At 53.3% G+C, this 16,699-nt stretch overlaps 1 protein-coding gene across 1 annotated transcript in view; it reads left to right on the top strand.

Moving 5' to 3' along the window:
- The window catches only part of LOC121274761 (integrin alpha-M-like), a gene marked incomplete at both ends in the record, with an annotated part of 314,340 nt that overhangs the window by 229,215 nt on the left and 68,426 nt on the right, over window positions 1-16,699 (top strand). The window contains 2 exons of the mRNA XM_041182106.1: window positions 11,838-11,945; window positions 15,158-15,237. Of these exons, the coding sequence (XP_041038040.1) occupies window positions 11,838-11,945; window positions 15,158-15,237 (188 nt within the window). The remainder of the gene's footprint in view (window positions 1-11,837; window positions 11,946-15,157; window positions 15,238-16,699) is intronic.

The raw sequence follows: 16,699 nt of genomic DNA, 5'->3' as shown, positions 1-16,699 counted from the left end.
AGAGAGATTACCTCTGTATCTAACCCGTGCTGTACCTGTCCTGGAGTGTTTGATGGGGACAGTGTAGAGGGAGATTTACTCTGTATCTAACCCCGTCTGTACCTGTCCTGGGTGGTTTGATGGGGACAGTGTAGAGGGTTTACTCTGTATCTAACACCCGAGCTGTACCTGTCCTGGGAGTGTTTGATGGGAACAGTGTAGAGGGAGATTTACTCTGTATCTAACCCCGTGCTGTACCTTCCTGGGAGTGTTTGATGGGACAGTGTAGAGGAGCTTTACTCTGTATCTAACCCCGTGCTGTACCACTCCCTGGGAGTGTTTGATGGGACAGTGTAGAGGAAGCTATACTCTGTATCTAACCCCGTGCTGTACCTGTCCTGAGTGTTTGTATGGGGACAGTGTAGAGGGAGATTTACTCTTATCTAACCCCGTGCTGTACCTGTCCTGGGAGTGTTTGATGGGACAGTTAGAGGGAGATTTACTCTTATCTAAACCCGTGCTGTACCTGTCCTGGAGTGTTTGATGGGACAGTGTAGAGGAGCTTTACTCTGTATCTAACCCCCGTGTTGTACCTGTCCTGGGAGTGTTTGATGGGACAGAGTAGAGGAGATTTAACTCAGTATCTAACCCCGTGCTGTACCGCCCTGGAGAGTTTGATGGGACGGTGTAGAGGGAGATTTACTCTGTATCTAACCCCGTGCTGTACCTGTCCTGGGAGTGTTTTGATGGGACAGTGTAGGGTGAGATTTACTCTGTATCTAACCCCGTGCTGTACCTGTCCTGGGAGTGTTTGATGGGACAGTGTAGAGGGAGCTTTACTCTGTATCTAACCCCGTGCAGTACCTGTCCCTGGGAGTGTTTGATGAGGACAGTGTAGAGGGAGATTTACTCTGTATCTAACCCCGTGCTGTACCTGTCCTGGGAGTGTTGATGGGACATGACGAGGAGCTTTACTCTGTATCTAACCCGTGCTGTACCTGTCCTGGGAGTGTTTGATGGACATGTGATAGAGGGAGCTTTACCTGTATCTAACCCCTGCTGTACCTGTCCTGGGAGTGTTTGATGGGGACAGTGTAGAGGGAGATTTACTCTGTATCTACCCCGTGCTGTACCTGTCCTGGGAGTGTTTGATGGGGACAGTGTAGAGGAGATTTACTCTGTATCTAACCCCGTGCTGTACCTGTCCTGGGAGTGTTTGATGGGACTGTGTAGAGGAGATTACTCTGTATCTAACCCCGTGCTGTAACCTGTCCCGGGAGTGTTTGATGGGCACAGTGTAGAAGGTGCTTTACTCTGTATCTATCCCCGTGCTATACCTGTCCTGGGAGTTTTTGTTGGGGACAGTACAGAGAGAGCTTTACAGTGTATCGAAAACCTTGCTGTACCTGCCCTTGAAGGGTTTGATGGGGACAGTGCAGAGGGAGCTTTACTCTGTATCTAACCCCGTGCTGTACCTGTCCTGGGAGTGTTTGATGGGGAGAGTGTAGAGGGAGATTTACTCTGTATCTAACCCCGTGCTGTACCTGTCCTGGGAGTGTTTGATGGGACAGTGTAGAGGAGCTTTACTCTGTATCTAACCCCGTGCTGTACCTGTCCTGGGAGTGTTTGATGGGGACAGTGTAGAGGGAGATTTACTCTGTATCTAACCCCCGTGCTGTACCTGTCCTGGGAGTGTTTGATGGGACAGTGTAGAGGGACTTTAATACTCTGTATCTAACCCCGTGCTGTACCTGTCCTGGGAGTGTTTGATGGGACGGTGTAGAGGGATCTTTACTCTGTATCTAACCCCGTGCTGTACTGTCCTGGGAGTGTTTGATGGGGACAGTGTAGGGGAGCTTTACTCTGTATCTAACCCCGTGCTGTACCTGTCCTGGAGTGTTTGATGGGACAGTGTAAGGGAGATTTACTCTGTATCTAACCCCGTGCTGTACCTGTCCTGGGAGTGTTTGTTGGGACCGTGTAGAGGGAGCTTTACTCTGTATCTAACCCAGTGCTGTACCTGTCTTGGGAATGTTTGATGGGGACATGTAGAGGGAGCTTTACTCTGTATCAACCCCGTGCTGTACCTGTCCTGGGAGTGTTTGATGGGGACATGTAGTAGGGAGATTTACTCTGTATCTAACCCCGTGCTGTACCTGTCCTGGGAGTGTTTGATGCTGGGACAGTGTAGAGGGAGCATTTACTCTGTATCTAACCCCGTGCTGTACCTGTCCTGGGAGTGTTTGATGGGGACAGTGTAGAGGGAGATTACTCTGTATCTAACCCCCGTCTGTACCTGTCCTGGGAGTGTTTGATGGGGACATGTAGAGGGGATCTTTACTCTGTATCTAACCCCGTGCTGTACCTGTCCTGGGAGTGTTTGATGGGGACAGTGTAGAGGGAGATTACTTTACTCTGTATCTAACCCCCGTGCTGTACCTGCCCTGGGAGTGTTTGATGGGGACAGTGTAGAGGGAGATTTTACTCTGTATCTAACCCCGTGCTGTACCTGTCCTGGGAGTGTTTGATGGGACAGTGTAGAGGGAGCTTTACTCTGTATCTAACCCCGTGCTCTACCTGTCCTGGGAGTGTTTGATGGGGACAGTGTAGAGGGAGTTTACTCTGTATCTAACCCCGTGCTGTACCTGTCCTGGGAGTGTTTGATGGGACAGTGTAGAGGGAGATTTTACTCTGTATCTAACCCCGTGCTGTACCTGTCCTGGGAGTGTTTGATGGGGACAGTGTAGAGGAGATTTACTCTGTATCTAACCCCGTGCTGTACCTGTCCTGGGAGTGTTTGATGGGACAGTGTAGAGGGAGATTTACTCTGTATCTAACCCCGTGCTGTACCTGTCCTGGGAGTTTGATGGGACAGTGTAGAGGGAGATTTACTCTGTATCTAACCCCGTGCTGTACCTGTCCTGGAGTGTTTGATGGGACTGTGTAGAGGGAGCTTTACTCACTATCTAACCCCGTGCTGTACCTGTCCTGGAGTGTTTGATGGGGACAGTGTAGAGGGAGATTTACTCTGTATCTAACCCGGTGCTGTACCTGTCCTGGAGTGTTTGATGGGGACAGTGTAGAGGGAGATTTACTCTGTATCTAACCCCGTGCTGTACCTGTCCTGGAGTGTTTGATGGGACAGTGTAGAGGAGATTTACTCTGTATCTAACCCCGTGCTTTACCTGTCCTGGGAATGTTTGATGGACAGTGTAGAGGGAGATTTACTCTGTATCTAACCCCGTGCTGTACCTGTCCTGGGAGTGTTTGATGGGGACAGTGTAGAGGAGATTTACTCTGTATCTAACCCGTGCTGTACCTGTCCTGGGAGTGTTTGATGGGACAGTGTAGAGAGATTTACTCTGTATCTAACCCCGTGCTGTACCTGTCCTGGGAGTGTTTGATGGGGACAGTGTAGAGGGAGATTTACTCTGTATCTAACCCCGTGCTGTACCTGTCCTGGGAGTGTTTGATGGGGACAGTGTAGAGGGAGATTTACTCTGTATCTAACCCCGTGCTGTACCTGTCCTGGAGTGTTTGATGGACAGTGTAGAGGGAGCTTTACTCTGTATCTAACCCCGTGCTGTACCTGTCCTGGGAGTGTTTGATGGGACAGTGTAGAGGGAGATTTACTCTGTATCTAACCCCGTGCTGTACCTGTCCTGGAGTGTTTGATGGGGACAGTGTAGAGGAGATTTACTCTGTATCTAACCCCGTGCTGTACCTGTCCTGGGAGTGTTTGATGGGGACAGTGTAGAGGAGATTTACTCTGTATCTAACCCCGTGCTGTACCTGTCCTGGGAGTGTTTGATGGGGACAGTGTAGAGGGAGATTTACTCTGTATCTAACCCCGTGCTGTACCTGTCCTGGGAGTGTTTGATGGGGACAGTGTAGAGGGAGATTTACTCTGTATCTAACCCCGTGCTGTACCTGTCCTGGGAGTGTTTGATGGGGACAGTGTAGAGGGAGCTTTACTCTGTATCTAACCCCGTGCTGTACCTGTCCTGGAGTGTTTGATGGGGACAGTGTAGAGGGAGATTTACTCTGTATCTAACCCCGTGCTGTACCTGTCCTGGGAGTGTTTGATGGGGACAGTGTAGAGGGATTTACTCTGTATCTAACCCCGTGCTGTACCTGTCCTGGGAGTGTTTGATGGGGACAGTGTAGAGGGAGCTTTACTCTGTATCTAACCCCGTGCTGTACCTGTCCTGGGAGTGTTTGATGGGACAGTGTAGAGGGAGATTTACTCTGTATCTAACCCCGTGCTGTACCTGTCCTGGGAGTGTTTGATGGGGACAGTGTAGAGGGAGCTTTACTCTGTATCTAACCCCGTGCTGTACCTGTCCTGGAGTGTTTGATGGGACAGTGTAGAGGAGCTTTACTCTGTATCTAACCCCGTGCTGTACCTGTCCTGGGAGTGTTTGATGGGACAGTGTAGAGGAGCTTTACTCTGTATCTAACCCCGTGCTGTACCTGTCCTGGAGTGTTTGATGGGGACAGTGTAGAGGAGATTTACTCTGTATCTAACCCCGTGCTGTACCTGTCCTGGGAGTGTTTGATGGGGACAGTGTAGAGGGAGATTTACTCTGTATCTAACCCCGTGCTGTACCTGTCCTGGGAGTGTTTGATGGGGACAGTGTAGAGGAGATTTACTCTGTATCTAACCCCGTGCTGTACCTGTCCTGGGAGTGTTTGATGGGGACAGTGTAGAGGGAGCGTTACTCTGTATCTAATCCTGTGCTGTACCTGTCCTGGGAGTGTTTGATGGGGACAGTGTAGAGGGAACTTTACTCTGTATCTAACCCCGTGCTGTACCTGTCCTGGGAGTGTTTGATGGGGACAGTGTAGAGGGAACTTTACTCTGTATCTAACCCCGTGCTGTACCTGTCCTGGGAGTGTTTGATGGGGACAGTGTAGAGGGAGATTTACTCTGTATCTAACCCCGTGCTGTACCTGTCCTGGGAGTGTTTGATGGGGACAGTGGAGAGGGAGATTTACTCTGTATCTAACCCCGTGCTGTACCTGTCCTGGGAGTGTTTGATGGGGACAGTGTAGAGGGAGTTTTACTCTGTATCTAACCCCGTGCTGTACCTGTCCTGGGAGTGTCTGATGGGGACGGTGTAGAGGGAGATTTACTCTGTATCTAACCCCGTGCTGTACCTGTCCTGGGAGTGTCTGATGGGGACGGTGTAGAGGGAGCTTTACTCTGTATCTAACCCTGTGCTGTACTTATCCTGGAACTGTTTGATGAGGACTTTGTAGAGGTAGCTTTACTCTATATCTAATCCCGAGCTGTACCTGCCCTGGGAGTGTTTGATGGGGACAGTGTAGAGGGAGATTTACTCTGTATCTAACCCCGTGCTGTACCTGTCCTGGGAGTGTTTGATGGGGACGGTGTAGAGGGAGATTTACTCTGTATCTAACCCCGTGCTGTACCTGTCCTGGGAGTGTTTGATGGGGACGGTGTAGAGGGGGCTTTACTCTGTATCTAACCCCGTGCTGTACCTGCCCTGGGAGTGTTTGATGTGGGACAGTGTAGAGGGACGTTTACTCTGTATCTAACCCCGTGCTGTACCTGTCCTGGGAGTGTTTGATGGGGACAGTGTAGAGGGGGCTTTACTCTGTATCTAACCCCGTGCTGTACCTGTCCTGGGAGTGTTTGATGGGGACAGTGTAGAGTGAGCTTTACTCTGTATCTAACCCCGTGCTGTACCTGTCCTGGGAGTGTTTGATGGGGACAGTGTAGAGGGAACTTTACTCTGTATCTAACCCTGTGCTGTACCTGTCCTGGGAGTGTTTGATGGGGACAGTGTAGAGGGAGCTTTACTCTGTATCTAACCCCGTGCTGTACCTGTCCTGGGAGTGTTTGATGGGGACAGTGTAGAGGGGGCTTTACTCTGTATCTAACCCCGTGCTGTACCTGTCCTGGGAGTGATTGATGGGGACAGTGTAGAGGGAGTTTTACTCTGTATCTAACCCCGTGCTGTACCTGTCCTGGGAGTGTTTGATGGGGACAGTGTAGAGGGATCTTTACTCTGTATCTAACCCTGTGCTGTACCTGTCCTGGGAGTGTTTGATGGGGACAGTGTAGAGGGGGCTTTACTCTGTATCTAACCCCGTGTTGTACCTGTCCTGGGAGTGTTTGATGGGGATAGTGTAGAGGGAGATTTACTCTGTATCTAACCCGGTGCTGTACCTGTCCTGGGAGAGTTTGCTGGGGACAGTGTAGAGGGAGCTTTACTCTGTATCTAACCCCGTGCTGTACCTGTCCTGGGAGTGATTGATGGGGACAGTGTAGAGGGAGATTTACTCTGTATCTAACCCCGTGCTGCACCTGTCCTGGGAGTGTTTGATGGGGACGGTGTAGAGGGAGATTTACTCTGTATCTAACCCCGTGCTGTACCTGTCCTGGGAGTGATTGATGGGGACAGTGTACAGGGAGATTTACTCTGTATCTAACCCCGTGCTGTACCTGTCCTGGGAGTGTTTGATGGGGACAGTGTAGAGGGAGATTTACTCTGTATCTAACCCCGTGCTGTACCTGTCCTGGGAGTGTTTGATGGGGACGGTGTAGAGGGAGATTTACTCTGTATCTAACCCCGTGCTGTACCTGTCCTGGGAGTGATTGATGGGGACAGTGTAGAGGGAGCTTTACTCTGTATCTAACCCTGTGCTGTACCTGTCCTGGGAGTGTTTGATGGGGACAGTGTAGAGGAAGCTTTACTCTCTATCTCAACTTGTGTTGTGCATGCCTTGGGAGTGTTTGATGGGGACAGTGTAGAGGGAGATTTACTCTGTATCTAACCCCGTGCTGTACCTGTCCTGGGAGTGTTTGATGGGGACAGTGTAGAGGGAGATTTACTCTGTATCTAACCCCGTGCTGTACCTGTCCTGGGAGTGTTTGATGGGGACGGTGTAGAGGGAGATTTACTCTGTATCTAACCCCGTGCTGTACCTGTCCTGGGAGTGATTGATGGGGACAGTGTAGAGGGAGCTTTACTCTGTATCTAACCCTGTGCTGTACCTGTCCTGGGAGTGTTTGATGGGGACAGTGTAGAGGAAGCTTTATTCTCTATCTCAACTTGTGTTGTGCATGCCTTGGGAGTGTTTGATGGGGACAGTGTAGAGGGAGATTTACTCTGTAACTAACCCCGTGCTGTACCTGTCCTGGGAGTGTTTGATGGGGACAGTGTAGAGGGAGCTTTACTCTGTATCTAACCCTGTGCTGTACCTGTCCTGGGAGTGTTTGTTGGGGACAGTACAGAGGGAGATTTACTCTGTATCTAACCCCGTGCTGTACCTGTCCTGGGAGTGTTTGATGGGGACGGTGTAGAGGGAGCTTTACTCTGTATCTAACCCCAGGCTGTACCTGTCCTGGGAGTGTTTGATGGGGACAGTGTAGTGGGACCTGCCCCTGTATCTAACCCAATGCTGCACCTGTCCTAGAAGTGTTTGTTGGGGATAGTGTAGAGGGAACTTTACTCTGTATCTAACCCCGTGCTGTGCCTGAACTGGGAGTGTTTAATGGGGACAATGTAGAAAGATCTTTACTCTGTATCTAACACTGTGCTGTACCTGTCCTGGGAGTGTTTGATGGGGATGGTGTACAGGAAACTTTACCCTATATCTAACGCGATGCTGTACCTTCCCTGGGAGTGTTTGTTGGGGATAGTGTAGAGGGATCTTTACTCTGTATCAAACCCCGTGCTGTACCTGTCCTGGGAGTGTTTGATAGGGAGAGTATAGAGGGGGCTTTACTCTGTATCTAACACTGTGCTGTACCTGTCCTCAGAATGTTTGATTGGAGAGTGTAGAGGGAGTTTTATCCTGTATCTAAACCCGTGCTGTACCTGTACTTGGAGTGTTTATTGGGGACAGTGCAGAGGGAGATTTACTCTGTATCTAACACCATGCTGTATCTACCCTAGGAGTGTTTGATGGGGACCGTTTAGAAGGCGATTTACTCTGTTTCTAATCCTGTGCTGTACCTGTCCTAGGGGTGTTTGATAGGGACAATGTATAGGAAGCTTTACTCTGTATGTACCCCATGCTGTACATGTCCTGGGAGTGTTTGATGGGGACAGTGTAGAGGGACCTGCCCCTGTATCTAACCCCATGCTGCACCTGTCCTAGAGGTGTTTGTTGGGGATAGTGTAGAGGGAGCTTTACTCTGTATCTAACCCCGTGCTGTACCTGTCCTGGGAGTGTTTGATGGGGACAGTGTACAGGAAACTTTACCCTATATCTAACGCGATGCTGTACCTGCCCTGGGAGTGTTTGATGGGAGTAGTGTAGAGGGAGCTTTACTCTGTATCTAACCCCGTGCTGTACCTGTCCTGGGAGTGTTTGATGGGGACAGTGTAGAGGGAACTTTACTCTGTATCTAACCCCGTGCTGTACCTGTCCTGGGAGTGTTTGATGGGGACAGTGTAGAGGGAACTTTACTCTGTATCTAACCCCGTGCTGTACCTGTCCTGGGAGTGTTTGATGGGGACAGTGTAGAGGGAACTTTACTCTGTATCTAACCCCGTGCTGTACCTGTCCTGGGAGTGTTTGATGGGGACAGTGTAGAGGGAGATTTACTCTGTATCTAACCCCGTGCTGTACCTGTCCTGGGAGTGTTTGATGGGGACAGTGTAGAGGGAACTTTACTCTGTATCTAACCCCGTGCTGTACCTGTCCTGGGAGTGTTTGATGGGGACAGTGTAGAGGGAACTTTACTCTGTATCTAACCCCGTGCTGTACCTGTCCTGGGAGTGTTTGATGGGGACAGTGTAGAGGGAGATTTACTCTGTATCTAACCCCATGCTGTACCTGTCCTGGGAGTGTTTGATGGGGACGGTGTAGAGGGAGCTTTACTCTGTATCTAACCCCGTGCTGTACCTGTACTCGGAGTGTTTATTGGGGACAGTGTAGAGGGAGATTTACTCTGTATCTAACCCCGTGCTGTACCTGTCCTAGGAGTCTTTGATGGGGCCCGTTTAGAAGGAGATGTACTCTGTTTCTAATCCTGTGCTGTACCTGTCCTGGGAGTGTTTGATAGGGAGAATGTAGAGGGTCCTTTACTCTGTATCTAACCCCGTGCTGTACCTGCCCTGGGAGTGTTTGATGGCGACAGTGTCGAGGGAGCTTTACTCTGTATCTAACCCCGTGCTGTACCTGTCCTGGGAGTGTTTGATGGAGACAGTGTAGAGGGAGATTTACTCTGTATCTAACCCCGTGCTGTACCTGTCCTGGGAGTGTTTGATGGGGACAGTGTAGAGGGAACTTTACTCTGTATCTAACCCCGTGCTGTACCTGTCCTGGGAGTGTTTGATGGGGACAGTGTAGAGGGAGCTTTACTCTGTATCTAACCCCGTGCTGTACCTGTCCTGGGAGTGTTTGATGGAGACAGTGTAGAGGGAGATTTACTCTGTATCTAACCCTGTGCTGTACCTGTCCTGGGAGTGTTTGATGGGGACAGTGTAGAGGGAGCTTTACTCTGTATCTAACCCCAGGCTGTACCTGTCCTGGGAGTGTTTGATGGGGACAGTGTAGAGGGAGTTTTACTCTGTAACAAACCCGTGCTGTACCTGTCCTGGGAGTGTTTGATGGGGACAGTGTAGAGGGAGCTTTACTCTGTATCTAACCCCATGCTGTACCTGTCCTGGGAGTGTTTGATGGGGACAGTGTAGAGGGAGATTTACTCTGTATCTAACCCCGTGCTGTACCTGTCCTGGGAGTGTTTGATGGGGACAGTGTAGAGGGACCTTTACTCTGTATCTAACCCCGTGCTGTACCTGCCCTGGGAGTGTTTGATGGGGACAGTGTAGAGGGAGATTTACTCTGTATCTAACCCCGTGCTGTACCTGTCCTGGGAGTGTTTGATGGGGGACAGTGTAGAGGGAGATTTACTCTGTATCTAACCCCGTGCTGTACCTGTCCTGGGAGTGTTTGATGGGGACAGTGTAGAGGGAGATTTACTCTGTATCTAACCCCGTGCTGTACCTGCCCTGGGAGTGTTTGATGGGGACAGTGTAGAGGGAGATTTACTCTGTATCTAACCCCGTGCTGTACCAGTCCTGGGAGTGTTTGATGTGGACGGTGTAGAGGGACCTTTACTCCGTATCTAACCCCGTGCTGTACCTGTCCTGGGAGTGTTTGATGGGGACAGTGTAGAGGGAGTTTTACTCTGTATCTAACCCTGTGCTGTACCTGTCCTGGGAGTGTTTGATGGGGACAGTGTAGAAGGAGATTTACTCTGTATCTAACCCCATGCTGTACCTGTCCTGGGAGTGTTTGATGGGGACAGTGTAGAGGGAGCTTTACTCTGTATCTAACCCCGTGCTGTAGCTGTCCTGGGAGTGTTTGATGGGGACAGTGTAGAGGGAGCTTTACTCTGTATCTAACCCCGTGCTGTACCTGTCCTGGGAGTGTCTGATGGGGATGGTGTAGAGGGAGATTTACTCTGTATCTAACCCCGTGCTGTACCTGTCCTGGGAGTGTTTGATGGAGACAGTGTAGAGGGAGATTTACTCTGTATCTAACCCCGTGCTGTACCTGTCCTGGGAGTGTTTGATGGGGACAGTGTAGAGGGAGATTTACTCTGTATCTAACCCCGTGCTGTACCTGTCCTGGGAGTGTTTGATGGGGACAGTGTAGAGGGAGTTTTACTCTGTATCTAACCCCGTGCTGTACCTGTCCTGGGAGTGTTTGATGGGGACAGTGTAGAGGGAGCTTTACTCTGTATCTAACCCCGTGCTGTACCTGTCCTGGGAGTGTTTGATGGGGATGGTGTAGAGGGAGATTTACTCTGTATCTAACCCCGTGCTGTACCTGTCCTGGGAGTGTTTGATGGGGACAGTGTAGAGGGAGATTTACTCTGTATCTAACCCCGTGCTGTACCTGTCCTGGGAGTGTTTGATGGGGACAGTGTAGAGGGAGATTTACTCTGTATCTAACCCCGTGCTGTACCTGCCCTGGGAGTGTTTGATGGGGACAGTGTAGAGGGAGATTTACTCTGTATCTAACCCCGTGCTGTACCAGTCCTGGGAGTGTTTGATGTGGACGGTGTAGAGGGACCTTTACTCCGTATCTAACCCCGTGCTGTACCTGTCCTGGGAGTGTTTGATGGGGACAGTGTAGAGGGAGTTTTACTCTGTATCTAACCCTGTGCTGTACCTGTCCTGGGAGTGTTTGATGGGGACAGTGTAGAAGGAGATTTACTCTGTATCTAACCCCATGCTGTACCTGTCCTGGGAGTGTTTGATGGGGACAGTGTAGAGGGAGCTTTACTCTGTATCTAACCCCGTGCTGTAGCTGTCCTGGGAGTGTTTGATGGGGACAGTGTAGAGGGAGCTTTACTCTGTATCTAACCCCGTGCTGTACCTGTCCTGGGAGTGTCTGATGGGGATGGTGTAGAGGGAGATTTACTCTGTATCTAACCCCGTGCTGTACCTGTCCTGGGAGTGTTTGATGGAGACAGTGTAGAGGGAGATTTACTCTGTATCTAACCCCGTGCTGTACCTGTCCTGGGAGTGTTTGATGGGGACAGTGTAGAGGGAGATTTACTCTGTATCTAACCCCGTGCTGTACCTGTCCTGGGAGTGTTTGATGGGGACAGTGTAGAGGGAGATTTACTCTGTACCTAACCCCGTGCTGTACCTGTCCTGGGAGTGTTTGATGGGGATGGTGTAGAGGGAGATTTACTCTGTATCTGACCCCGTGCTGTACCTGTCCTGGGAGTGTTTGATGGGGACAGTGTAGAGGGAACTTTACTCTGTATCTAACCCCGTGCTGTACCTGTCCTGGGAGTGTTTGATGGGGATGGTGTAGAGGGAGATTTACTCTGTATCTGACCCTGTGGTGTTGTGTTTTAGACATCTGGTGTTCATGTTGTGTGCCGTGATCTGCAGAATGAGGGATGGGTGGAGTCTGGAAGATTAAGCTGTGGTGTGAATCATCCAGTCTTCAGGAAGGGTTCTCATGTAAGTGATCCCTTTGTTCCAGTTCTCTCAAAGTGCTGAATGTCCTCTATGTGTCTCTGAATCTGATCACCGCATCATCTCCCATTCCCCTGACAGCCACCCCTGCTCCCCTGCTATCTCTCTCTCACTCTGTCTCTCTCCATGTCACTCACACTCCGCACAGACTCAACCCATCTGCTGCAATTCCCATCTCCTTCCCCCTCTCCCTCACACCTCTCATCTCCTCCGCAATCCTCTCTCCCCATCCCCCTCCACCCCTCCCCTCTTTCCCTTCCCTCTGCTCCCTGCATCCCTTATACTCATCCCTCTCCTTTCCTACCCTCCCCTCGTTTCTCCCCCTCTCCCCTCCCCTCCCTCACCCTCCCCGCCCTCCCCTCCCTCCCCCTCTCTCTCACCCTCCCCTCCCTCCTCTCTCTCACCCTCCCCTCCCTCACCCTCCCCCTCTCTCTCACCCTCCCCTCCCTCACCCTCCCCCTCTCTCTCACCCTCCCCTCCCTCACCCTCCCCCTCTCTCTCACCCTCCCCTCCCTCCTCCTCTCTCTCACCCTCCCCTCCCTCCTCCTCTCTCTCACCCTCCCCTCCCTCCCCCTCTCTCTCACCCTCCCCTCCCTCCTCCTCTCTCTCACCCTCCCCTCCCTCACCCTCTCTCTCACCCTCCCCTCCCTCCTCCTCTCTCTCACCCTCCCCGCCCTCACCCTCTCTCTCACCCTCCCCTCCCTCCTCCTCTCTCTCACCCTCCCCTCCCTCCCCCTCTCTCTCACCCTCCCCTCCCTCCCCCTCTCTCTCACCCTCCCCTCCCTCCTCCTCTCTCTCACCCTCCCCTCCCTCACCCTCCCCCTCTCTCTCACCCTCCCCTCCCTCCCCCTCTCTCTCACCCTCCCCTCCCTCACCCTCTCTCTCACCCTCCCCTCCCTCCTCCTCTCTCTCACCCTCCCCTCCCTCCTCCTCTCTCTCACCCTCCCCTCCCTCCTCCTCTCTCTCACCCTCCCCTCCCTCACCCTCCCCCTCTCTCTCACCCTCCCCTCCCTCCCCCTCTCTCTCACCCTCCCCTCCCTCACCCTCTCTCTCACCCTCCCCTCCCTCCTCCTCTCTCTCACCCTCCCCTCCTCCTCTCTCTCACCCTCCCCTCCCTCCTCCTCTCTCTCACCCTCCCCTCCCTCCTCCTCTCTCTCACCCTCCCCTCCCTCCTCCTCTCTCTCACCCTCCCCTCCCTCCTCCTCTCTCTCACCCTCCCCTCCCTCCTCCTCTCTCTCACCCTCCCCTCCCTCCTCCTCTCTCTCACCCTCCCCTCCCTCCTCCTCTCTCTCACCCTCCCCTCCCTCCTCCTCTCTCTCACCCTCCCCTCCCTCCTCCTCTCTCTCACCCTCCCCTCCCTCCTCCTCTCTCTCACCCTCCCCTCCCCCTCTCTCTCACCCTCCCCTCCCTCCTCCTCTCTCTCACCCTCCCCTCCCTCACCCTCCCCCTCTCTCTCACCCTCCCCTCCCTCACCCTCTCTCTCACCCTCCACTCCCTCCTCCTCTCTCTCACCCTCCCCTCCCTCCTCCTCTCTCTCACCCTCCCCTCCCTCACCCTCTCTCTCACCCTCCCCTCCCTCCTCCTCTCTCTCACCCTCCCCTCCCTCCTCCTCTCTCTCACCCTCCCCTCCCTCCTCCTCTCTCTCACCCTCCCCTCCCTCACCCTCTCTCTCACCCTCCCCTCCCTCACCCTCTCTCTCACCCTCCCCTCCCTCCTCCTCTCTCTCACCCTCCCCTCCTCCTCCTCTCTCTCACCCTCCCCTCCCTCACCCTCTCTCTCACCCTCCCCTCCCTCACCCTCTCTCTCACCCTCCCCTCCCTCCTCCTCTCTCTCACCCTCCCCTCCCTCCTCCTCTCTCTCACCCTCCCCTCCCTCACCCTCTCTCTCACCCTCCCCTCCCTCACCCTCCTCCTCTCTCTCACCCTCCCCTCCCTCCTCCTCTCTCTCACCCTCCCCTCCCTCACCCTCCCCCTCTCTCTCACCCTCCCCTCCCTCCTCCTCTCTCTCACCCTCCCCTCCCTCACCCTCTCTCTCACCCTCCCCTCCCTCACCCTCCTCCTCTCTCTCACCCTCCCCTCCCTCCTCCTCTCTCTCACCCTCCCCTCCCTCACCCTCCCCCTCTCTCTCACCCTCCCCTCCCTCCTCCTCTCTCTCACCCTCCCCTCCCTCCTCCTCTCTCTCACCCTCCCCTCCCTCCTCCTCTCTCTCACCCTCCCCTCCCTCCTCCTCTCTCTCACCCTCCCCTCCCTCCTCCTCTCTCTCACCCTCCCCTCCCTCCTCCTCTCTCTCACCCTCCCCTCCCTCCTCCTCTCTCTCACCCTCCCCTCCCTCCTCCTCTCTCTCACCCTCCCCTCCCTCCTCCTCTCTCTCACCCTCCCCTCCCTCCTCCTCTCTCTCACCCTCCCCTCCCTCCTCCTCTCTCTCACCCTCCCCTCCCTCCTCCTCTCTCTCACCCTCCCCTCCCTCCTCCTCTCTCTCACCCTCCCCTCCCTCCTCCTCTCTCTCACCCTCCCCTCCCCCTCTCTCTCACCCTCCCCTCCCTCCTCCTCTCTCTCACCCTCCCCTCCCTCCCCCTCTCTCTCACCCTCCCCTCCCTCCTCCTCTCTCTCACCCTCCCCTCCCTCGTCCTCTCTCTCACCCTCCCCTCCCTCCTCCTCTCTCTCACCCTCCCCTCCCTCACCCTCTCTCTCACCCTCCCCTCCCTCCTCCTCTCTCTCACCCTCCCCTCCCTCACCCTCCCCCTCTCTCTCACCCTCCCCTCCCTCCTCCTCTCTCTCACCCTCCCCTCCCTCCCCCTCTCTCTCACCCTCCCCTCCCTCCCCCTCTCTCTCACCCTCCCCTCCCTCACCCTCTCTCTCACCCTCCCCTCCCTCCCCCTCTCTCTCACCCTCCCCTCCCTCCTCCTCTCTATCACCCTCCCCTCCCTCCTCCTCTCTCTCACCCTCCCCTCCCTCCCCCTCTCTCTCACCCTCCCCCTCCCTCCCACTTCCTCTGACCCCCCTCCATCCTTGCCCTCCGTCCTGGCCTCCTGTCAGTATATCTGCGTAAGGTGATCTCTTTGTGTGTGCCATACTGTTGTTCACTGTGATCGGAGTGTCCCTCACTCCGATTGTTGCTGCAATGTTACTTTGGCACCAGGTCACCCTGGGATCAATGGCAGTGCAAACCCAACCCTGCTGTCAAATCTCTCACTGCAGGTGGCTTTCAACGCAGAATTCGACATCTCCCTGACTGGGAGTGAGGAAAGGACAGCAAATTTCACCATTACAGCTTCCAGGTAAAAACCCGAGAAACTCTCCCCATCAAACACTCCCAGGACAGGTACAGCACGGGGTTAGATACAGAGTAAATCTCCCTCTACACTGTCCCCTTCAAACATTCCCAGGACAGGTACAGCACGGGGTTAGATACAGAGTAAAGCTCACTCTACACTGTCCCCATCAAACACTCCCAGGACAGGTACAGCACGGGGTTAGATACAGAGTAAAGCTCACTCTACACTGTCCCCATCAAACACTCCCAGGACAGGTACAGCACGGGGTTAGATACAGAGTAAAGCTCACTCTACACTGTCCCCATCAAACACTCCCAGGACAGGTACAGCACGGGGTTAGATACAGAGTAAAGCTCCCTCTACACCGTCCCCATCAAACACTCCCAGGACAGGTACAGCACGGGGTTAGATACAGAGTAAAGCTCACTCTACACTGTCCCCATCAAACACTCCCAGGACAGGTACAGCACGGGGTTAGATACAGAGTAAATCTCCCTCTACACTGTCCCCATCAAACACTCCCAGGACAGGTACAGCACGGGGTTAGATACAGAGTAAATCTCCCTCTACACTGTCCCCATCAAACACTCCCAGGACAAGTACAGCACGGGGTTAGATACAGAGTAAATCTCCCTCTACACTGTCCCCATCAAACACTCCCCGGACAGGTACAGCACAGGGTTAGATACAGAGTAAATCTCCCTCTACACTGTCCCCATCAAACACTCCCAGGACAGGTACAGCACGGGGTTAGATACAGAGTAAATCTCCCTCTGCACCGTCCCCGTCAAACACTCCCAGGACAGGTACAGCACGGGGTTAGATACAGAGTAAATCTCCCTCTACACTGTCCCCATCAAACACTCCCAGGACAGGTACAGCACCGGGTTAGATACAGAGTAAAGCTCCCTCTACACTGTCCCCATCAAACACTCCCAGGACAGGTACAGCACGGGGTTAGACACAGAGTAAAGCTCCCTCTACACTGTCCCCATCAAACACTCCCAGGACAGGTACAGCATGGGGTTAGATACGGAGTAAAGGTCCCTCTACACTGTCTCCATCAAACACTCCCAGGACAGGTACAGCACGGGGTTAGATACGGAGTAAAGGTCCCTCTACACTGTCTCCATCAAACACTCCCAGGACAGGTACAGCACGGGGTTAGATACAGAGTAAACTCCCTCTACACTGTCCCCATCAAACACTCCCAGGACAGGTACAGCACGGGGTTAGATACAGAGTAAATCTCCCTCTACACTGTCCCCAACAAACACTCCCAGGACAGGTACAGCACGGGGTTAGATACAGAGTAAAGTTCCCTCTACACTGTCCCCATCAAACACTCCCAGGACAGGTACAGCACGGGGTTAGATACAGAGTAAAGCTCCCTCTACACTGTCCCCATCAAACACTCCCAGGACAGGTACAGCACGGGGTTAGATACAGAGTAAAACTCCCTCTA

The sequence above is a fragment of the Carcharodon carcharias genome (assembly GCF_017639515.1).
Source record: "Carcharodon carcharias isolate sCarCar2 chromosome 37 unlocalized genomic scaffold, sCarCar2.pri SUPER_37_unloc_9, whole genome shotgun sequence".
In the NCBI taxonomy this organism is placed as follows: domain Eukaryota; kingdom Metazoa; phylum Chordata; class Chondrichthyes; order Lamniformes; family Lamnidae; genus Carcharodon; species Carcharodon carcharias.
The sequence above is the reverse complement of the archived record's forward strand: the minus strand, read 5'-3'. Positions and strand labels throughout refer to the sequence as shown.